Genomic DNA, 24,611 nt, shown 5'->3' on the forward strand with positions numbered 1-24,611 from the left:
TTGGGGCTTTTACAAATGCATACACATCAGGATGAAAGAAAACCACTTACCATTGTTTGGTAGAAGGAGCAAAGTTAGTCATCATGGCAGGGAAGAACACAGAAAAGTTTGCATAGAGAACAAACCACCCTGTGGGGCATCATTGTGGAAAAAATACAGACATTATTCATTGTTCAGATTTGTAATCTAAACTTGCTCTTTATAAAATACTAAATTGTCTTCATCCAACAAATATGTTTAATGTGACTACCGTGAGCCAGGCTGTAACACTACAAATGTCCAAAGAAAACTTAGACATCTCGAGACAATGAAAACCCACATGGCACCCCACAACAAAACCATAACCATCTGTTCAGTAGGCCCCAACCCAACTGCATTTGGATGGCCTGTGTAAGTGGACAGGAAAAATTACAATTTGTTCAGAAAATGTTCATCCTGAAGGTTCAAGATTTTAAATTGTAGTATTTGATATCTTTAAAATACCCTAAAGGATCTTCTAGAAAGTATGGAAAGCTCACATTTAAAATTAGAGTAAGCATACTCCCAAATAGAACAAATAAGATTATTAAATTCATTCTGAAGATGCTACACTTTCAGGATAATGTTTATTGCTGAGACTGACTACAATTTGGAATGGATCTTTGCTTTCCAAGTTGCCCCCTCACTGTTGCTATGCGACCTGAAGCTGAGGAAGATGTGCTGTGGTTACTAAATGGAAGAAGGCCAAGAAGACTTCTCCAGAAATCTGTCCAGCACGGAGACCCAATGTCCTCCATTAATATTTGTAGCAAAATCAGGATTAGATTTTGAGTCTTCGGATGTCTTCGTTTCAAATTCAAGCGTCTCTGGGAGGTGGTGCGTTCCAGCCTTACATTACAGAAAATGAACCTCAGAGAGCTCTCTCATCTGGAAGGGGCAAACAGAGCATCAGAAATGGACCTTGTGAAGTGGATGCTGGAGAAACCAAACCTGACTGCTCATTTTGGATTTTGGGTGTTAGCCAGAAGTATGCTGTAGTTCTAATGCAAGATTTTCTTTGCAAATCTATTGCCTTTGGTTTTAAATAGCCTGTGTCCCTCACACCAGTTGGCCTTGCCAGCACCAGACTTACACTGAATACATTCAATACATTCTTGTGAAAGCGGCCTTCGCCAGCTTAGTCAAGACTAAGAAGAGCAAGCTAGCCTGGCCCGCCAGGAGCCTCTTACTCCTCTGTTTCCTTAGAAATTCTCTTGTTCCTGCCTCTGAGAGGAGACTTATCCCTCGCTGGGAAGATTATGATGAGGATAATTTTTGTAGTTTCAAAAAGAAAACCTAGTTTTTAAACTTTAGTATTTTTTTCTAATTATAGCCATGTAAATTTAGTCCACTTATTCCATGCACACGTGGAAGAGCTCAACGTGTACACAGAGGGAAGAATCAAATGACTCATGGAAAAAGAATCCTAACATCCTTAGTACACACATGTTACTAATGTGAACTGTACCATTTAAAGATTTTGAATGAATAAACTATTTCTGTCCCCAGGCTGCTGGCGTGTACGGCAGCTTATGGGCTCAAGCTGGACAGCTGTCTCATCCGTCTTCTCCATTCGCCACTGATGATAAGCTCACTAAAGTTAGAAGCAGCTGCATGGGCAATGATACCCAGGCCAGTAACCATAGCGCTCTCTTCCTTTAAAACAGCGAAGCCAAGTTATGTGAGGATTAGATTCAATTCTCATATTGGAATGTGCAGGTTTGTTAATGCTAGAGGTAGTTCACCCATGCTCCCTTCTGCTTGTGCATTCGGTAGTCTTGAATTTGCATCAAGAAAGGTCCAAGAGCTTAGATTTTGACTGAGATTTCCAAGGCGACTCAACAAGAACAGTGCCAGCAGCTCTGCAGAGAGATCTTGTGTGTCAGAATGAAGCTATCACATTTCACATACCCATAGTGTCACGAACATTCTTTGGCTTTCTAAATCGTCTTCAGTGGAAATGCATGCATGCCGATGCCGAAACGGAGTTGTTCCTGCCAGTCATAAATCTGATGTTTCTAAGCCAGAATAAACTAGAAAGCTCATGGTTTAGAATGAGTGTTGGGGCTCTGTCTTTCTGCATGTCTCATACAGCTTTCAAGTAGATGTTAAACCTTCCTTGTTTGAAGAAGCAAATAAGACCCTTTGACTATCAAGTTGATGATAGAACCTTCCTTCCTTCTTTCCTCTAGACTGAAGTCTGTAATACCATGGGGTAAGGTAGAAAATTGAGTTTTCTGGTGCTTAGCTACCAGTGAGTGTGTACCTTTGTTCCTTCTGTAATGTTTATTACTTCACCCTATTAATTTAATTTTGTGTGTGTATGATATGTGCATGAGTGCATATGTGTATGTGTAAGTACAGGTGCTGGCATATGACATTGTATGTGTGGCAGTCAGGAAACCTGGGATGTTAGTCCACTCCTTCTAGCTTGATTGAAATAGTCTCTTTGGCTTTCTATGCAGCTTGTACGTCAGGCTAGCTGGCCCAAGAGCTCCTGGGAATTCTATCTCTGTCTCTCATTTTACCTTCATGAGCACCGAGATCACAGACACATGCATACATGCTAAAATGCTTGGTTTTACATGGTTCTGGGGATCTCAGCTGAGGTTCTCACATGCGTACATCAAACTCTTAACCCACTGAGCCATTTCCCCAACCTTTGTTGTTTGTTTTTTGTTGTTGTTGTTGTTTGTTTTTGAGACAAGTTCTCACTGTATAATCTGGATTGTCCTTGGATTTGTGAGCATCCTTCTTCAGCCTTCTGAGTACTGGGATTATAGGTGTGCACTCTCGCAGCTTGAATAATTGGTTGTTAATTGTGGTAAAATATTGCAGTATTACTCTATCCTAACCAGGTTATGTGTGCTGTTTTGTGATATTCAGTACATACACCTCAGCATGCAGTCAGTGCACCCCCCGTCCATACACATTTATAATCGTCTCAAACAGAGTATCTACATAGCTAACTTCCATTGAAGGAACTTTTAAATAACAATCTCTGGCTGCCTCAGAGAGGGTATTTATTAATTTATAGTTGCAGATTGCAATTCAGGGATACAAAAAGAACCTACCTCAGTTTTCTATTAATAACTCAGCATATAGTTTCTTTATATTAAGTATCATAAAATATACTCATCCATCCCTTCCTGCTAGAAGTAACGCGTGTGCATTAAATTATCAAATGTCACAAAATATAAATATTTAATGGATATTTCATAAGTATACCCGCTTAATAGGGTATTTTAATATTTTGTGGTCTCCTAATACAGAAGTCATTTTCAAAATCTGAAGTTACAGCTCTTTCAACCCTTTCTGGACACTGTTGGTTTATCTGTTAAAGTGGTTTTATAGTCGCTGTTCTTGGTTTTGTCTGTAGCTTAAAACTAATACTCAGCAATGTCATTTTTTATGTAAAAATCGATAGTGGTTGAGTATAAGTATGTCCTATGCAAAAAAGTATAAGTATAATAATTTCTACATAATCAGGTCTACCAGGGCCTTGGAGAGTCTCAAGAAGAGTTAAGGATAAAGTCAATATTTTATTTCCACAATATGGAAAATCTGGAGTAAGCATTTTGAGAAAGCATACATTTTCTAGGGCAGATGTATTTTTCTATATTATGAATCTAAGATGTAACATGTGCATGGCTTTTATGTATTCTCGGGTAATTTGTTTGCTATCATTGAGAAGACTTTTAATGTATTTCTAACTTTTCTTTTCCATCACTCAGATTTATCAACCATGACATGATTCTTTCTTGTTGTAAAAGTTCCCATATAATCTTAGCTTTTATGTTTTCTTTGTGATTCCCTTTGCTGATAATATGAAGTGTGAGTTGCCTGGAAGTACACTTAGCCTTCATGAATATGTAGAAGCAAGAGAAAGCAGAACATTTAGAAGTGCCAGGTTGCTCAGAATCTTAGTGCATTGATAAAGACAGACTGTCAGACCATTGTAATATGTCCTGTCTATACATAGCCAACATTGCCCTTGGTGGCAATGACACTCACCTTGGGTGTTTACTTTTATTTTCAAAGTTAATGTTATACATTATAAGAAGTAAAACTCATCTAAAATTTACTTACAGAAATAACTTTCACTGGGCAAGTAAATCTCCTTTCTCACTAATCTCATAGACTGTACTAGCACTTCTCAAAGTCAAGCCCTCATTGACCCCTTCATCATGAACAGCTCCTTGGGGCCTTAATAATTTTCATGCATAATGACTGAGAGAGACTACCAGGATATGGAAAGATCTGGAACAATACTAGCATACAGAAAATGGAATGAGCGTCAAACTTTGTGTCAAATAAATACAAATAAGACAGTTTGAGTTAGCAAAAGTCTATGTTCAATATGTTGGCTATTTTCTTGTTTGGCAACCAGTGTGACCATACTGAGTTTAAGATCATATATCAGAAAGTACTCTCATCAAAGGATGAGTGTCCACATAGGAAATTCAGTTTTGACTGAAAGTATTCTGAAGACAGTTTTAAGGGGATGACTGTTTGGGGCTATTTAGTTTTATTCATAGCAGTGAGTATTGTCTTTCTAGTTGTAAGGAAATTATAATTTTATTTTCTATTAAACTGTAGCTCAAAGAGTCATTCAAAGATATAAAAAAGAAATTCAACAATCTGAAGTTTAACTACTCCAAGAAAAATGAAAAATCTCGAAACCTAAAGACTCTTCAGTATCAAATCCAACAAGTTGACATGTATGCTGAAAAAATTCAGGTAATAAAGTAGTATATGAGTGTGTGTGCACGTGTGTATGTGTGTGCGTGTGTGTGTGTATAGTATATGAGTGTGCGTGCACGTGTGTATGTGTGTGCGTGTGTGTGTGTATAGTTATTACAAAATCGTTACAGTCTAGGCATAACTCTTTATAACAGAATTGAGATGGAAAGGGTGGTTTTCTATTTTTATAATAATTTGACTTTTTGAATGGAATAAATAGTGTTTGATTTATCTCATTTTCCCTTTAAAAATAATAACTTTATTTTCTGTAATCCAGAGTTGGTTTTCCTGGAAATGTTTTAGCTATTTGTTTGGTCTGCAGTTGTGTGATGCTGATTTTAAGTGGAGCAACTTACAGCAAAGATTTCCTTGAGTAATTTATGGCCGCATTCTTCCCAGGAAACGATGTTCATTGTCTGAAACCAAGCTCACCTTCATTCTGTGAGCTTTCTAGCTTATTCATTTTTTAAATCTCAAATCATTTCTAACTGACACATAAAGACAGGAGAAATGTGCATACTTTGGGGCACCATATTTTGTTTCAGTGCAGAGAATGTTGTGATACTATTTAAACCAAGCCAGAGCCATCTTTATAGAGACTCATAGTTTATTCTGAAATCATCCGAGACCCTTGCTCTTGGCTGTCACCGTCATCAGTACGTCACCAGCAGGAACAGTTGCCCTGTCGCAACAGCACAGTAGAACGTCTGGCCCCGTCACCGCAACCTCATGCCAGTGATGTGTGTTGAGACGTATATGCTGAGACAGCACTGGACCAGTTTCTGCCAGATGTACAAGGCCTGTGCATTTCCATGCTTCCCCAGCACATGTCCATACATGTGCACCTATGTGCCATGTGTGCCCTCTGCCTTTGTTCTTTACTGCTCTCACACATGTCCCGAATGCCCACCACGGATTCCAGAGCTCTTGATAATTACATATATACCTTATGTTATTTCTAGGTTTTTCTGCTTATTTGCAAATACTGACTGAATAAAATATCTTGGAGTAAGACTATTATTTCCAAAGCACATTTGCAATAATTATAATTTTAATATTTCAGAATGGTAGAAGCAGCAGGTTTCTCTGAGTTATTCTGTTTTACTGCTAGCATCCTAAGTAAGAATATAATTGCCTTTTAAAAACCCCTTTCTACTCCTCCCCCCCCCAACCACAGGCTTTAAGGAAGAAAATGGAAAAAGTTAATAATAAAACTTCTGACTCATTCTTAAATTATCCAAGTAATAAAGTTAACATCCTTTTGGAAGCCATGGAGAATTTGCAAAAGCATGTGGATGACTTTGACAAAGTTCTGACTGATTACAAGGTGAATTTGGACCTGACTGAACATCTCCAGGAAGTAATAGAAGAGGTATCTTCTCGTTGTGGTTATATTCATCCAGTAATGTTACTTCAAAATATATTTTGTCCTGAGCATAGTAAAGAACTCTTTTGAAGACAGGGTTTCTCTGTGTAGCTTTAGAGCCTATCCTGGAACTTGCTATGTACAGCAGGCTGGCCTCGAACTCACAGAGATCTGCTTGTCTCTGCCTCCTGAGTACTGGAATCGATTAAAGGAATGCACCACCACTACCCAGTGTAGTTAATCTCAGTAGTTGGAGGCAGAACTGGGAGATTGCAAGTTCAAATATAAGTTTAGGCTCCATAGTAGATAGACACTGTCTCAAAAGAAAAAAAAAAGATCCTATTTCTTCTAAAAATGCTATTTTAAAAAATTTAATCTTCATTTTTATTTTATGTATATGAGTGTTTTGTCTGCATGTATGTCTCTGCAGGGCATATATGCAGTACCTGTGGAGACCAGCAGAGGGTATCAGATCCCTCTGGGACTGGAGTTACAGCCACTTTTGAGCTGTTGTGTGGGTGCTGAGGACTGAACTCAGATCCTTTGGAAAGGCAGCCAGTGCTCTTAACCACTGAGCCATCTCTCCAATGCTGTATTAGTTACTGCTGCCATGAAAGCCTTGGTCATGCTGCCCTTCATTATTGCTTGCGGGGTAATTCCCTAAAGTTGAATCGCCAGGTCAAAGGGAATAAGCCACAGGGATTTTGTTTTTCTGCATTATTTAGTGGCTCTTCCAAAAGCTTTGATTAATTTACTTCCCACATTACTGCAAGAGTTTCCATTTCTTTGTAACCTTAACTCAAACTTTAACCACTGATATTGCAGTCGCTGCTGGAAATCAGTTTCAGTGTTTGAGTGGTCTGTTTACTTCACGACATTGATGATATGTCAGGAAAGCTGAGAGGGGAAAATCTCAGGTACTGCCTTCCTGGGAGTAACCTTGGTTTTTGCAGAGGGCGTAGTAGTAGGTCCACCTAAAATTCATGACATTTGAAAAGGTCAATACATTGACTCTTACTTTAGATCAGAGAGGCTACACCTGGGTGTTTTAAGCTTTCTTTGTTTCCTCTTACTTTAAAATACAAACTTTCTTTCTGTCCTGCTAATACCATTGAGTGTTTGGACTGAAGACCACATTATGAAGCAGCTGATTTTTCTTTGATACGTGATGTACAGGTTTCCTGAAGCTTCTTGGCGCTGTCTTAAAACTGGCTTGTCATGGAGTCTTATTTTGTTATTTTTTTTTTTATCCAGCACAAATGCCTCTGGCCCGGGGCAGACAATTCCTCTGGTCACAGTTACTTATTTTTAGGGAAAAATTGCTTCATACCTCCATTGTGCTTCCAAATAATGACCAGTTCTATTTCACAAAGGTAGAATTCTTTTCTTTGGATGGTGTTTCCTGGATCCATGCTCTAAATTTCATTCTTACAGGAAATTTGATCATGAATATATTACTAAGAAAAAATTTACTTATGGATTTATTAGCAGTGTTTGGTTGTTAATTATAGTGGATTTTGAATATATCCAACCAATGTTTATAAACCTTTTAGTGCCCAAATGCTTTTGCTGATTGCTCTTAAAACTAATCCAACATTGTCTTAGGAATTATATTTTAGACGAATCTAAGAAGGCAGGAGAATCAAAGCTATTTCCATACTTCTGCTTTCTAATTATTGTGTATATTTCTTTATTATACTTTTAAAATAAGTGCCTTGGGTGTCTTAGTTAGGGTTTCTATTGCTGTGAAGAGACACCATAACCGTGACAACGCTTATAAAGGAAACCATTTAATTAGGGTGACTCACAGTTTCAGAGGTTCAGTTTATTGTCATCATGGTGGAACATGGCAGTGTGCAGAGAGACATGGTGCTGGAGAACTCGCTGAGAGTCCTATATCTTGCAGGCAGCAGGAAGTAGTCTCCATTTCACATGAGCGAAGCTTGAGCAAAAGAGACCCAAATGCCCACCTCTACAGTGACACACTTCCTCCAGCAAGGCCACACCTACTTCAGCAAAGCCACATATCCTAATAGAGCCAGTTCTTTGGAGGCCATTTTCTATCAAACTAATACATTGGGTGTCTAAGTGAAAAGGTATATAACCATGTGCTGATGTTTTCTTTAATAAGACTTGGGAAGTTTAAGGCTACCTGGACAAGTTTGAGGTAAGCAAAATGTGAAATGTCATTGGTCAATGTGAAGAACTTCAGAAGGACACATCTCTTTAACTTGTGATTTTTTTTTTCCATTTGAATACAGTGTAACTTTTGGTATGAAGATGCAAGCGCCACAGTTGTAAGAGTTGGGAAGTATTCCATGGAGTGCCAAACAAAGGAAGCTGTGGAAATCCTCCACAGACAGTTCAACAAGTTCATTGCTCCTTCAGTGCCTCAGCAAGAAGAAAGGATTCAGGAGGTCATCGACCTTGCTCAGCGCTTATATGGTGAGTTCTCAGGTGATGCTCAGAGATTGCTGCCAAACAAGTCTATACTGAACCCAATCCAACAGGAAGAAGATCAAGGCCCCCACTGTTCCCACCTATTCTGAGAAAAGTCTTAAGATCCGTTCCACATCCAGCAAAAGTAAGCGGCAGAGGACAGAGCGGAGGGCAGAGCACCCCCCAGCAGGAGATGAGGCCTGGGCTTTAACCATCTTGTGTCAGCCCACCTTCTCTGTTCACTTTGCATTCCACCCTTTCCACTCCTCTCCAGGGCAGCAAAACCAGAGCCAAGCTCTCTACACAAAGAATGCAACGTCTATTAGAGTGAGCAGGAGGAGATTCAGCACTAGCTGGCACAAAGCTTACCCCAAATGTTATCAGTCTCTTGTTTCCGTGAGAGTTTGATGTGTCGATTTGAGACATGGCTGGCAAATTCTCCTTTGTCGTCTTCTTGCCTGTCCAACAAATGGGAAAATTCTGTCAACTCATGACTGCTTTCTTCTCCTCCGTGGTGAGGAAAGAGTGGAAGTAAAAGAAGCACCGGGTTGACAGTGCTTGGGGGCCCTAAGGACACTTCCATGATGCTCTGATGTGGTTCCTGAGAGACATGGAAATCCCCAGTGACCAGGCAAAGGCATCCTAGAGGAAGGCATTAGTAGGTGGTTCAGAATGCATCCTCTGGGTGCCCAAAGCTGCTCCAGGCAGACATTCAGTCTACAGCACCCCTACTCCCAGATAGCCACAAAATGCTTAGCGATGTGAGTGCACTGACTGCCTAATAGGAAATCCTTAAGAATAAATTGTTTATTATGTTTCAAAGTAAAATGGTAAAAATAACAAAAACACTAAAATATCAGCAGGATGTCTCTCTCTTATCATGGTTGTTATGTAAGCATGCTACAAATGAAGTCTTAAGGGCATCTCTAGCACTGTGGGTGTCTGTCGCGAATTTACGTCCCACCTGATAGTATAGACACATCCTTGTCTGTTTTGTGTGCTGGTGGCCAAGGGGAGAATGTAATGTGCTGTATTACACTGCCTGTTCGATGCCAAGATGTGGCAAGTATTCACAAATACCCCGTAAAATCACCTTCTTCTACAACCTTGCAAAGTTCTGACGCCTGCCTTGTTGAATGTTCTGGTTCTTATTACTAACTGATATTTGCATGCGTTAGTTGTTTGGATTATCCTATTAGAGTATCATTTCCAAGAGAGATGAAATCTCACCTCTTAACTCAGAGCACCATATCACATACTGAGGGTTCCGTGACTGTTGCAAGAATAAACGAATAATTGAATATTATCATTGAAAATATAGATTTTTATGAGTTTCCACACATTTAGTCTAGAATTAACACACCTTTTAAAATATTTTATTTATTCTGTGCTTGTATGTGTATATATGTATACTACACAGGCCAGAGAGCAAATGACAGAATCAGGGTCCTCCTACCAAGTAAGTCCTGGGAATTGAATTCAAGTCACTAGACTTGGCAGTAAACACTTTAACTCACTGAGGCATCTCACCAGCGCAAGAATGTAACCATCTTTTATGCTGCATTACATAATTACTTCAGGAATATGAAGTAAAGTCTTGCAGACAACTAAAGCATTACTGATCCCCGAACTTTTTTTTTTTTTTTTTGGTTTTTCGAGACAGGGTTTCTCTGCAGCTTTTTTAGAGCCTGTCCTGGAACTAGCTCTTGTAGACCAGGCTGGCCTCGAACTCACAGAGATCCGCCTGCCTCTGCCTCCCGATCCCCAAACTTTTAAATTTTACATTTATTTGTGTGTAGAAAGACAGGTGCCTCAGTGAACATGAAGAGGTCAGAGGGCGACCTGTGGAAGTCAGTTCTCCCCCTTGACCATGTAGACCTGGGACACCATCTTCTTGAAAGACCATGTTCTATTTCAGGTCACCAGGCTTGAAGGCAAATGCCTTTAGCTGCTCAACCATCTGCCCAGTCAAAGTGCAAATCAATTTATCCTAAAAACTAATTGTGAGAGCCTTCTATGCCTCAGGAGCTGCCCAAAGTGTTTGTGTAAAAGTCAAAGTATCATTCCTGTAGTCAAGAAACGTGGTCTAGGCCTAAAAGCCACTGCATAGCAAATGCTTGTCCTTTGTTGCGTGTTAACTTTATCTTCTGTGCCTGGTGTTAGGGGTTGAATTTGGTGCCTTTCCTGGTAATTTTTTTGTCAGTTTGACACAAACCTAAGCATACTTGACAAGAGAAAATCTCAATAGTAATTGCCTCCATTAGATTGGCCTGTCGGCATGTCTGTGAGGGCATTTTATTGATTTTTGATTGATGTGAGAGAGCGAGCCAAGCTCTCTGTGAGTAGTACCATTCCTGAGTAGGGGAGCCAGAGTTGTATAAGAAAGGTAACTGACCAAGCTAAGCAAGTAAATGTGTCACTAACATTCCTCCATGGTCTCTGATTTGTCTCCTGTCTCCAAATTCTGTGTTGGCTTCCATTAGTGCTGAACTGTAAGCTACAAGCTGAAATAAACCCTTCCTCCTCAGGATGTTTTGGGTCAGTATTCTATCACAACAGCAGATGAAGAAAATGGCCTCACTTACCCTATCAAGCTCTCAACCACTGGGTTACATCCAAAGCCCAGAATGAACATCCTCTTTTAAGAAACATTTGTTTCGAGCTATTGTAAAGAGAGACTACTTGTTTGTTTTCCAGCTGCCCAGACCTGAATAATCACATAGAAACTATATTAATTACAGCACTGTTTGGCCGATGCCTTAGATGTATTCCTAGCTAGCTCTTACATCTTTTTTTTTGTTTTTGTTTTTCAAGACAGGGTTTCTCTGTAGCTTTGGAGCTTGTCCTGGAACTAGCTCTTGTAGACCAGGCTGGCCTCAAACTCACTGAGATCCATCTGCCTCTACCTCCCGAGTGCTGGGAATAAAGGTGTGTGCTACCACCACCCGGCTTTAGCTCTTACCTCTTAAATTAACCCATTTCTGTTAACCTATGTATCACTGCAAGGCTGTGGCCTACTGGTAAGGTTCCAACATTAGAGAGTCTTTCTCCTCCAGCTAAATGCTGTCCCCTTGACTCTGTCTACCCTCTCTATATATTTCTTCCAGCCTGGCTATATTCTGCCCTGCCATAGGCCAAAGCAACTTTGTTCATTAATCAATAAGAGCAACGCATATACAGAAGGATATCCCACATCATTTCCTCTTTTCTGTCTAAATAAAAAGGAAGGTTTTAACTTTAACAAAGTGAAATTACATATAACAAAATGGGTATCAAGCAAGAATTACACTTTCAATATTTAGTCTATTTGTATCTGGAAAGTTTCATATCTAATTTATCATTTATCATAACTAAGGAAAACTATAACTATCTGTCTTAAATTCTTCAAAGACCTCAGAGGGATATATTACCTAAGTAAACAGTAAGTGCATTGCAAGCAACTTCCCAAACTTTAGAATTGATAGAGATATCTGGCTGCCTGGACAGTCACCCAAAGTTCTTCTGTAACGTTGGGGCATCCATCTTCAGCCTATAGGCACATAATATCTGGAAGACTTTTCCACAAAGCAGGAAATTTCAAAGATAATTTTGCCTATATTACCAGTTTGCCAGTCACTTTCTTCTATGTCCTGCAGAATGTCTGGTAGACTCTTTCATGAAACAGGAACCCTGAAGGATGTTCTCACCTTTCAGCAAGTTCAGCAGTCATTTCTGTGGGTCCTGCATGTCTAGTTCATACAGCATACCATCAAGCAGTTCAGGCAAGAGCAATTTCTTGCCCAAATGGCTAACAAACTCCATAAGGAGACTCTTTGATGACCATCTTTCTCTTGAAGTAATTGGTGCTGCCAGGAGCAAATATGTCTCACTGTTGACAAAAGTCTAAGTTCTTAAAACATTTTAAATGCCATATTCTGTAGGTTTTTTGAAGTGTTGAAGATTATTTAACTGAAATATATCTCTCTCTATCTAGAAGACATAACTAACATGACTATAAGTTTTACTATTATAAATGACTATTAATCTTTACTTTTTAATTATACATTGAATTTTTAAATGAGCTGTATAGACATAATACCTTAAACAAGGGTAGAAATACATATACACAGTGTAACAAATTTGACCTTAAATTTGTATCAATAGACTAAAGTCCATACCAATGTAAAGTATTCGTCTCTACATATTGAGTTATTGCTGGTTTTCAGGTTGATATGGGTGGGGGAGGGACGTGCCTGTAGAGTTGCTTGAGTTCTTCTGGATTCTAAGCGCCCATCAGATGTAAACCAAAGGCAAATGTTCCGCCTCTTCCTGTAAGGTGCCCTTGCACTTTGTTCCACTGCTCACTCTGCAGAGGCCCTTCTGTCTGACTCGCTCCCATGTGTCCATGTCTGCTTCTGTTTCCTGCGCTTTCAGGAGTCTCCCTGGAAAATTCCTGCTCCCACATTGATATTGCTTGCTTGCTTCTACTGGTTTTCAAATTCCAGGCCTTGAATTTCATTCTTTAATCTATTTCAAATTGATTTTTCTAACTCAGAAACTGGGATGAGATGGTGGGATGAGATGAGATTGAGGCCCATTCTTCTATGTTTCTATGTGGGAATATTTTAGCATGGCTCAATGTTTTACTGGCTCAGATTGGCTTGGAATTGTGTCAGAGAATTAAAACCACATACATTTGGAATAGGCAGGCTCAAACCAGATGATGGCGGGTCTTGAATGTCATTCTGAGAAATGTTTGTTCTCTAAGTGAATTTCTGACTATCTTGAATAAGAATCCTAGTCTTAAGAACAGTAATATAAGAATGCTATCTGGGTTCCTTAGAGGAGACAATGGCACGGCAAAAGAAGTCTTTAGTTTAGAACTCCTAGGCTAGCAAGTTTTCCATCACTGTGACACTAAACCTGGCTCAGGGTTTCAGAGGCTTCATCCTACTCTGGGCTTCTTCCACTTCTGTGGGTTTAGGTTGAATAGAATAATGATGGCAGCAAGAATGTAAAGTGGAGAAGGTTGCTCACTTCACAGCCAGAAAACACACAGAGAAGCATCTGGAGAAAACTTATTCCTTCAAAGGCATACCCCCCAAGCAACCCATTTCCTCTAAGCATCCCCACTTTCCACAGGACCCCTTCCTCCTAATAGCCAATTCAGTTATTACCTCATCAGCACACTAACCCACTGATTAAGTCAGAGGTCTCATGATCCTCCCCAAAAGTCCAACCTCTGAACATAGCACTGAGGGACCAAGCCTTCAATATGCAAGGCTTACATTGATATTTCCTAATCAAACCACGATCCCAGCACATAGGAAGTATAGGTTATGTAGTGAGTTTAACCCAACCCACTACCCTGTATCCAAATATATCTAAACTATAACACTTTGCTTTTAAAAGCATACCTGCATTCATTGATTTTTCTGTTCAGCGTGTGCTAGGAGTTTACTGCCTACCAGCACTTACAAAAGACACTTGGGAGATGAATTAGCATCTAGTTCTTTCTCTTTTTCTGTTAAGAATTTCCTTTAAATGTAGTTTTTTCTTTGCTCCTTCCCAGGTTTGGAAGAAGGGCAGAAATATGCCGAGAAGACTGTCACAAGACACAAGGAGATTCTCGAATCTATCACAGAATTATGTGGGTCTCTCGTGGAGCTTAAAGAAAAACTGGAGGTAATTTCTTCTTCCTAGAATATGTATTATCAAGTGATATAAATAGAAATGGGTTAATCAACTGTCTTCCAGTGCAGAGATGTTCTAATATGAATTCTCAGGAGGCTTAACGTACACATTTGTTTCTTAGCATTCTGACATAATTATCTGAGGGTTTATGATAATTAATCCTCTTTTTTCCCATCACTGCAGAGAAAAATGTTGCTGGGAATGAGGGCTAAACACAATTAAGGTGTCTCGTTTACATTTTCATGGATCATATCCTAGAGGATGAATGTGTGCCGTTAAAACCAAAGCCACATTTGTATTAAGGAGTCTTATGTTTATATTCATAAATAATAAATGTAATGGTTTTTCTTCCTCTAGATTATGGCACCAAAGAAATTAACACTAATATTTAGGCATTATATGCACTGAATATTTAGCATTGTGGAAAAATTAAGGTAACTGTTATAACCTTCATGGAATTAAAATAAAATGGTAGGTAAAAACAGGGTAAATGCTTATGATTGCTATGGTAGACAAAAACCAACTAAAGGAAAGATATGTTGTCATGCTTGAGAATGTTGTGGCTGATGCTGTTTTTATAACTTACTGAGAGTGGTTTGGGATAATCACTATAGCTATGTCATTAAAAGCTCACACAGGCTCTAGATCAGAACTCAGATGCCTTGGAATACCCTTGGGTCACAAATTGAGCAAATGGTTTAATCTCCTAAATGGATGCTGCAGAGGTCCAGGGACTTGGTTGTGAAGGTACCCAACTGTGTTAGTCATTACTGTTGTGAACTTGCAGTTCAGGTAGAATTATATCTATTTCCTGGCAAATATTTTTATAATTTTTTCCATGTCATAAATTTGAGTGTTTATTCAATTTAGACAATGTGAAAGAATTTTAATTCAGTCATTACACAACCAAGTTGCCATTATCCTTCTTTTAAACATTTAGATTTTTCAACTTATTTTCTTTCCATCATTTTACAACACACTACAGTAAACATCCTTGGGTTTTTCATTCTTTTGTAATATTTTGTATTATTTACACATAAATTCGTCAAAGAAGACTTGAAAAAATGAATAAAATGTATTAATGCTTCTAATATATAAGCCAGTTGACCTTTGCAATTATTTTTACAGCTGTGAAGATACTTGTCAGGTGTGAGCGAGCCATATAGCTTACATTGTCATTGTTAGCACCGCCCCTACTTCACTCTTCTTTGCTTACACGTACAGGCGGGCAAACCCCTTCCTCTGACTCTGCTTGGCATCAGCTACAGTGCCCTCCTTTATATTGTACATCTTCAGCTTGATGAAACCTTGTCTTTCCAAATGATATCCTCCCCATCTTTCCTTCCACAGCTCTGTTCTCAGAAGAGGGACTTCTGTAGTCCGCCCCCGCTTTCTTATTTCTTATGATTTAGGGATTCCCTTTCTTTAGGACTTTACTCTCTTTTACATTCTCAATCTGTCATTCAGATCCCTTGATCCTACACTGGGTTTGATTCCCCTTCCTGAATATGGCTGTGCTCATGTTCTTTCATATTGAAAACCCTTCACCAGGAGACCTGTCCCTGGTTCTGAGACCTGTCGCCTTCTAAGTTGCTGTGCTCCCCCATTCATGGCAGGTTCCTATCTCACTTCCCTTAGTGATTCAGCTTCTAGACCTTTACTTTAAACACATGATCTTTTATTTATCAAAATCTTATCAACACCCAAGTGTAAATGGAAAGATCCCTTTCTCCTCATAAATCTTCCTTATTCCTCCCTTGCTGCTCTCCCATAATACTTGTGATCTTTCTCACCCACCCAGTCTGTTCCAGATGCTCTGTTAAACAATTTAGGCCTATTAATGCTTAAATTAAACACACACACACACACACACACACACACACACACACACAAATCTGTTTATTGCAGTTCCAGAGGTTGGTAAGTCTGAAATCTAAGCAATGGTGGTTTGACACCTTGGGAAATCCTGCTTCCTCATGGTCACCTCGTTCCAAACCATAGAGGTGTGACATCAAAGGGTCTCTTAGCTCTCTTTTGCAAGTTCACTAATCCATTCCTGAGGACCCCACCCCTTCTTATATGGGAGCTATTAAAAAGAGGATGCACAAACTCCTCAAAAGGCTAGACTAGTGATAAAAACAGAATCTATTTGTAACACAATTTGACACTTAAAAAGGCTTGGGTACGTACCATCTCCAGTGTTTCCAAGTAGCCTTGAGATGGAGAGAAGACCTCCATTGTTTGTTAGATGTTTTTGCTTGTTTGTTTGTTTATAAGACAAAGTCTCTCTCTGTAACCCTTGGCTGCCTTGGAACTCGCTATGTAGATTAAACTGACCTCAAACTCACAGAGATCCAGGTGTCTGCCTCCCCAGTGCTGGGAGCAAAGAATACACCATTGTGGGTGGTGCTTGTCTTGTTCCAGAAGGAAGATAAGGGTCCAAAGAGGCTAGAGGTGCTGTCCCTGGGTCTCCAGAGTCACAGTAATCATCATCCTGGAATTTGAAGTTACATCTAATTTGACATCTAGAATTCTTTCCACAACAGCTGTCATTGTGGTTTAGATTCCAAGAGTGTATTAGTGCCAAGGGGCTTACTCAGTAGTACAAACCGGTTTTATTTTAGAGTTGAGATTCAAAGCTGAGTTTCCCCAATAGGATCTCCCCAAATTCTCTGAGCAAGTGTAATGAGCACTTTGGGGAGTATGCCTGTTTCCATAACCATCTAATACCACGATCCGTTTACAACAATTTCCTACTATAACATAAACATCGTTTTAAAACCATGTGTTTTGTCACTTGGGGCACCTATACCTTCATTCCTCATCCCAAATCGTGGCTCTCATGCTGCCTCCCTGCCAGTTTGTAAGCTCCCACTCCCTCTGTGGCTGAAGCTGAGCCCCATGAAACACAGGAACAAGGAACGGTCACAGGAGACAGCCTGTGTTCCCAACTTGTTTTCTTCCTCTTTTCAAATCTCCCAGTTTGCTTGTATGGATACTCTGGCTCCCCTACTTCATTCTCCTCTGGAGACCTCATCATTTCTTCCTCACTGATGCTTTTTGGCCTCCTCATGGCTTAAATTGTCCTGCACAGCCTTCCCATCTCCAGAGAGTGTTCCTGCAGCAGTAGCCTACGGTAGCCGTCACTTCATTTGCCAGAAGGCCTTTGAGCAGTTGGTTTTGCTGGCAATGAGCTTTACCAAAGGGGCAAGGCAAGATGAGAGCTATAAGCTTGGAGGAAGAACATTGGTCTCCTGTGGAATACGTTTGCTGAAAGGCTGCTATTGGCTTGTAGCATTTTTTCCAAGTGGTTAGCATATGGGATTGTTTCTTCAATGCTCCTGGCTCGAGCTCTCACTAAACCTGCTTTATACAGCAGGGCGATGTTCCAAAGCAGGGAGATGTTCCAAAGATGAACCCAAATTTGGAAGTTTTCCATGACAATTGCATCGACCTACTAAAGGAGCCCCCGAGGAATGAGCAGACACTGTTCAATGAAGAAAGGAATGAGGTAAGGTAACTGAAGTGTTTAACTTCAGCCATGTGTTACTTTTTCTTTGAGATTTGCTGTTGTTCATTTAAAAATGACTCTACTATGTCTCACCCATCAAATCAAGTCTTCTGATATAAATTGAATATGGGTTTTTTCATCCCTACCATGCTAGCTTGGTCATTCTCTTGTTTCTTTGTCCCTTCTACTGAATCCTGGAGTCACAGCATTTCACAGAAGCCTGAGAATTCCAGCAAATGCCATCATGTTAGCCTAGGCTAGTTCTACTCCCATATCTTGCTACCATCCCCATTATCTTTTTATAATCAACCTTGGTTCATTTTATTTACTTATTATAGTATTACCAATGCTATTGATGCTTTACCGAGAGAATGACCTTCCATGGGGGAGTGCAGGTCTCGTGTATTACAAAGGGAGTAGCAGCACTCCCTTGCTACTTCCTAGCATAGGCTCATAGCACTGCAGTCTGCCCCAGCCAGACTAGAAAAAGAACCTCTATGGGCATAACCAATGTCCCATTGGAGAACAAAATCACCCCCTGAACATGCATAGGAACAATGGTTGAAATAATGAAGAGTAATATGAAATATACCACTTTTAAAATCTATGATTTTAGTCAAGTGTGATGCCATACACCTTTAATCCTAGCACTTGGGTATAGAGGCAGGAGGATCTCTGTGAGTTCAAGGCCAGCCTGGTCTACAAAGTAAGTTCCAGGACAGGTTCCAAAACTACATAGAGAAACTCTGTCTCAAAAAAAAAACTATGATTTTTAAATATTTTTGACCTGATATAATACTATTGTTTTAATACTATTGTTTTTAAGTTCTGCATATTTTCCTGCATTGTGTGTTAAACACATTTAATAAAGACTCCATAACAAAAGTCATTGCTGCTAAAGCAGCCACCCTTATCATTTATACTATACCCCGTAAAAAGGTTTCATCTTGCATTTATCTATTCTTATTAGAAGAAACGAATGTCTTTAAATAAAACAAATACAAGTTATTTTCATTGATGAGTGACTTTTATTTTTAAATAACTTGAAAGACCCACTAACTAGATCACCAGTCGTTAGAATGCAGCTGGAGAGCCACAATTATAGCTGTCAGGAATCCCCATCCACATCGCCTCCTACCCAGTCCGCTGCAGCTGGAGCAGACAGCTTAATGAAAGGGCAGGGGTAATTTTCATTTTCATTTTCAAGCAGCTCAATCACACTTAGACCCTTATTGTCTCTACTATGTGTATCTAGGTCAGATGTAATGATTCTCCGAAACCTCCAGTGGTCATATAACAGGAAGCTCCCCCCGCCTGCCCCCCTGAGAGAAACCTGGAACCTCTGTTCTCAGTCCTGAAACCCTTAAACACCGAGTCTTCCTCAGAAAAATATTTGAGTTGGAAAAAAAACCCAGTCCTGCTGACTGACTAATTATCAGAAGATATTTATCGCAGGAGCTTTCTCCTAGAGACAGCAAAGTGCTTCTCGTTTATCCTGACCCCCAAATGCAGCAGATGGCATTAGATGAGCCCACGGGTACGATGTATGCAGCACAGCTAACAGATTAGTGCTGGCGCTTTATCCCCAGGCTGGGTGCTAGAGCTAAATCCACCGCAATATCTGAAAACTCCTAAGGCTAAATGGCAGCCCAGAGGATTAAAAGACTTGCCTGAAGTCGTGGAACTATTTGGTAGATGACGAAGGCATTGGACACCAGCATTGAGAGATATAGAATTTAGTGCTGGGAGGGATTTAACAATCATTTGCTCAAATCTCATGTTACCATTGAGGAAACCGAGGCAAAGAGACATTAAATGTATTTCCCTCCAAAATACCAGAAACTAGTACCAGAAGTACCTAGGGAGGCAGCCTAGGCAGTCTGAATTCCAGAAAATACCTCTTCTGCAAGACCCAGGGGCTTTCCGAGGAACTGGGTTGTAATCACAACCTGTTTGTAGTGGTGCCGTGGGTGCCCGTGCTATGTAGTCTGCTGTTTGCATGAGGACTAATAGCAGGAAGAAAGTACCTCTCTTCTGAACAGTTCAGTGGAGCACTCTTACAGACTGGGAGGACAGCCCCTGGTTCTTCCCATCGAATCGAGGAGGAGGTGCTAGGCACTGTGGAGACAGATGCCTTTGAAGACTCAGGAGAGCAAAGTGTTCTCTTGTTTGCTCTCTTCCTTTCCCATGTCAGGCCACGTGTCCAAAGGTCTCAGGTTCCCTTTGATCTGCCCACAAACCTTCCATGGGTCTTCCTCCCAAATGTTCTTCATACAGCAAGTTCTATATCTAATATTTTTGTTTACTTCCCATGAATGCCACTTTCTTGCTTTTCCTCAAGTAAGAAGACCTGCTGTAGGGTCTTCTAGAATGCAAAGAGTCATCCTGTAGATGTGTGGGTTGCATGTCTCCCTGTGCAGTGTACTTAGATTGACAGGTGTGCAGTACTATATTCCTTTCCAGAATGGGCCCTGTCCACAGGCAATGACTGTAAACCCAAGTAAAGGTGCCAAGCTGTGCAGATTAAAGCAAATTAAAGTTCAGCCGTCCATCACGCCAGACATATGGACCAAGGTGTTGGCAGGGAATTAACTAAAAGTCTTTTTGCCATTAGATATATAAATGGCAAGAGATCTTTACAGGAAAGGTATACATAGAAGATTTCAAAACTAGAAGCATGGAGCTGGGGAGGTTCAATCAGTAAAGTCTTTGCCACGCATCATGAGGACTTGTTCTGATTCTTAACTGTGTAAAAAGCTGAATACTAGTGTGTGCCTGTAATACCAGTTCTGAGTACTAGTGTGACGGAGGATTCTCATTGGCTAATAAACACTAGTGTGTACCCATAATACCAACTCTGAGTACTAGTGTGTGCCTGTAATACCAGCTCTGAGTACTAGTGTGTGCCCATAATACCAGCTCTGAGTACTAGTGTGTGCCTGTAATACCAGCTCTGAGGAGATGGAGACAGCAGAACCACTAAGGTTTATTGGCCAGCTAGGTCTGGAATTGGTGAACTGCAGTTAGAAAATAAAAGAATATTATTAATTATAGTAATAATAATAACAGTAGTAATAACAGCAACAATGACAATTGAGGAAGACAGCCAGTGTGGACATCTGACCTCCACACACATATGTACACAGTGAGTATACACACATATATAAACACATACATAGCATATAGACAGCAAAACAAACAAAAACACCAAACAGCTAAATACATCTGTCTAGATGGTGGGAAAGAGCATTAGCAACCATACAAAGAGCAGCGGAAGGAAGACGAGAAGCCAACTTAGAGCAGAGTTCTGTTTAGTAAATCATAGCAGAATTTCCCAGCTATTTTTTCCAGAAATCATCACAATGAGACAAGTGTCTTATAGAAACAATGATTTCATGCTGGGAAAACTAGAAGAGATGGCTGGTGTCTGTGCATGCTAAGATACCTTCTTCATAAGCGAGACCTGTACAGCTCTAGGAAACTATGCCTCCGTGGGCTTTAAAAGCAGTGATCGCGACGTTTCACGACGACTTGAAAACCACCTGCCCATGTCCATGTTGATCACAAAAGCAGAAGGGCCAAGAGCCAAATGGACTTGGTGAGAGAAGAACATTTACATAAAACGCACCTTAGTTTGCTTGCTGAGATGATTCCTCTGTGGGTAATTCTCGGTTGGCATCTTAGACACGATTTACTATGCTCCCAGGAGACGCTTTATTCCATAAATACACTTGTAGTATCTCTCTTAAGATAACTGGAGAGAAGTAGGAACTGAATACAGATTGGGTCGAGAGAGAATTTTACCTCTGTCTGTGAAGAGGGTCTCATTTCACTCAAGGGCAGCTTGGACACTTTTGGTCATGGGGATGGAACTGTTTGCAAATAGACGTTCGGAGTTCGGGGACTCGTGTGCCATCTTAAGGATTAGCACATCATGATTTTCATCTCGTTCAGGGCATCACTAATGGGAGGCTGGGAACAGAATTGTGCCCACCTAATGAAACTTTGGCTTTCCTCCTTTGAAGGGGCAGGTGCGAGGAGCAGAGACCTTGGGCGTGAACGGAAGATTGGAGCAGGGGCTTCCCACGGACTTAAGACAGTCCTTGCCTGACAAAGAGGACAGTGCCCAGGGTCTGATCCTGCTGGAAGACATGTTGTCTGGAGAGGAGTCTGAGTGTATCTCATCTGACGACATCTCCTTGCCTCCACTCCCGATGAGCCCCGAGTCCCCTCTGGCACCATCCGACATGGAGGTGGAAGAACTTACCAGCTCTTCAGCCCCCATGCTCCACATCAGCAGCTACAGGACACACACAGGGACTGGTGTTCTAGGGGAGTCCCAGGAATCTGTTCTTCCGCCACCCATTGCTTTTGCTGATGGGTGTCGTAATACGAAAGACACATTTACAAGTCACTTCAAGAGGCCCTACCCCCAATTCAAAGCTGAATCCTCATTAAACTCCAAAGGATCAGTAGAGATGAGTACCAAATTACACATCAATGTGAAATGTCCAACGAGCATGCCCCATGAAGTGCATGCCAGAGCTTTACAGCAAGGCTCCCAGGCTCGGGAGAGCTCTCTAGAGACCCAGGAGAAAGTGCATGCTGATTCTAATGTCACTAAAACCCAGGACAGGCTGCATGATCCCCCTGCTGCATCCCCTGGCCTTGGCTCTCAGTCAGACACCAGCAGGAGGCAAGTGGGTCCCCAAGGAGACAGGAAACACTCATCTGCCGAGAACAGCGTGGTCAGCCTAGCTGGCCAGACGCCTCATTTCTCCAGGTTGCTGTCCAATGTAACTGTCACGGAAGGTTCCCCGGTGACTTTGGAAGTTGAAGTAACAGGATTCCCAGAACCTACGCTGACATGGTGGGTAGCCTATAACGAGAAACCGTAGATGGAACTAATGACTGCTGAGTGCACCTTGTAATGTGTGGACTAACCTAAAGGTTTAGGGCTGGCTGCCTAACTCTCCTGACACTCGATTCTGCATGGTTTGATCTCACGGCACACCTCAACTTTCACTTAACTTAAAGCCCTTTAGTACCCTTGGCGGGGGTGGGGAGGGGAGTAACCATGTAAAAGAATGATTTAACAGCCTCCAGAAGCATGGATGTTGATTTTTGTTTGGTTTTCTTTCCATTTAACATTCCTCCTTTCTAATAATCAGGTCTCAAAATACCAACCCTATTGTCGCTTTCTACATTGGTATATCATTTTCCTGGTTTAACACCCTAAAAAGCCTAAGAAACTGTAGGTTTATTCTTTTCCTTTATCTCTTCATTTCATCTTCCCAACAGAACCACGGGTGCCACCTTTGTGATATTTGTTTTGCTAAGGTTCCTTTTTATAAATATCTTTAGTACGAAAGGTGAACTACTTCTCTTGTAGTTACTCCAGGTGGCTGATAATAAACTCATTTCTGAAAAGTGATGTAATCATTGAGCTGTGAACAATGTGACCTCACTCTGGAGACGTTGTTGCCTTTTCGTATTGGTAAAAATAAACGGCACAGTCAAGAGTCTGACCCACTCACCACCAACAACAAAGTAGTTGTAGCTGTTCTGTGGGGCTACTTTTTTAAAGCCTTCACAAAAGCTTCATCCCCAGACAGATTCATCTGAGAACAAACTAACAGGTGACAGCGAGTTTAGACTTGTAGGCTAAGAGGAGTGTACTGTATTTTATTTATTAGGAATTTTTGGTAAAAGTTGTTTTATTTTTGCATGTACCATTGATGATAGTTGACTTATGACCCAGCTATATTTAAAGAATTTATAAGAAAACTTTGGCACTCAAATGCTAAATCTGTGCGTGTGTAAGTGCTGAAATTAGCACTTTTTTGTTTTCTTATTTTTACGATTACATAGTTTTTACACATCAAAACTTTTATATTTATGGATTCAGCAGCTATTTATCTCATAATTAAATATTTGTTCACCCCAAAGAAAGATGGCGCCTAAGGTGTTTATTTTTCTCCATACAAACAAGTAGCTTCATTAGGGTTAGTACAGATGGCTGAAGAATTGTGGCAACATATGTGTTGTTGAAGAATGATAACAAATTGTAAAAAATAAGTCCATTTTCCCATCAGCTCAGAGGAGGTGTGCCCAGTGAGCACCTGACAGACAGGCTACGAGGAAGCTGTGTGCTCTCAGGACGCTCTGGAGAGCAAAAGGACCACTCAGGCAGTGTGGACAAAAACTGGCTTCAGTGGCTGAATCAAACATGAGGACTCGATCTCATGGTAGCAGCTGGGTACAGTGAAGAGCCCCTGAGATCTCAGTCCTGGGGTGATGGAGACAGTAGCTGAACCCATGAGCTCATGGGGGAAGACCCTGGCTCAGATGATAAAATCCATCGTGGTAAAGGAGGACATCTGACATCAGCATCTGCTCTCCACACACATCACATGCACACACACACACACACACACACACACACACACATATCACACGCAAGACACTTACATAGACCCTTGACATGGGTTTCTCATCAGTTCCCATAAGGAAGAAAGTGTTTATTTAAAGATATACATGTGGAATGTGAGAAATAAATTTTTTGCTGCCTAAAATGATTCAGGTAAGTGGTCGTGAACAGAGAGGAATTTTAGAAATAGATCATTTATAGTCTAGAGGTAATGTCATAAATGCCTTTTATAATGGGAAGCCAATAAGCCTAGTTCACCAATGGAATGAGCTTCTTTCAGTGGGAGGGGTGTAAAGGCCCTTTTTCCACATTGTGCACTTCTGCTGGGAGACTACATTGTATGAGCACCAAGGGTGGATGATCCTCACTCCTGTGCAGACGTCAAGCAGAAGGCACAGCTGCTGCTACAAGCTGCAGATAGGGTGAAGCAG

General features: G+C 40.7%; 1 protein-coding gene across 5 annotated transcripts in view; it reads left to right on the forward strand.

The window, feature by feature from the left end:
* Ccdc141 (coiled-coil domain containing 141) overlaps nucleotides 1-24,611 on the forward strand; it is a 141,481-nt gene that overhangs the window by 114,593 nt on the left and 2,277 nt on the right. For 4 of the 5 annotated variants that reach the window (XM_038336541.1, XM_038336540.1, XM_038336544.1 and 1 more), the window contains 6 exons: nucleotides 4,618-4,758; nucleotides 5,939-6,133; nucleotides 8,389-8,572; nucleotides 14,118-14,230; nucleotides 17,616-17,750; nucleotides 21,776-22,620. In XM_038336541.1, coding sequence (XP_038192469.1) covers nucleotides 4,618-4,758; nucleotides 5,939-6,133; nucleotides 8,389-8,572; nucleotides 14,118-14,230; nucleotides 17,616-17,750; nucleotides 21,776-22,620 — 1,613 coding nt within the window. The remainder of the gene's footprint in view (nucleotides 1-4,617; nucleotides 4,759-5,938; nucleotides 6,134-8,388; nucleotides 8,573-14,117; nucleotides 14,231-17,615; nucleotides 17,751-21,775; nucleotides 22,621-24,611) is intronic. The other variant, XM_038336542.1, reaches the window with a different exon arrangement.

Source organism: Arvicola amphibius, chromosome 7, assembly GCF_903992535.2.
Source record: "Arvicola amphibius chromosome 7, mArvAmp1.2, whole genome shotgun sequence".
NCBI lineage: Eukaryota > Metazoa > Chordata > Mammalia > Rodentia > Cricetidae > Arvicola > Arvicola amphibius.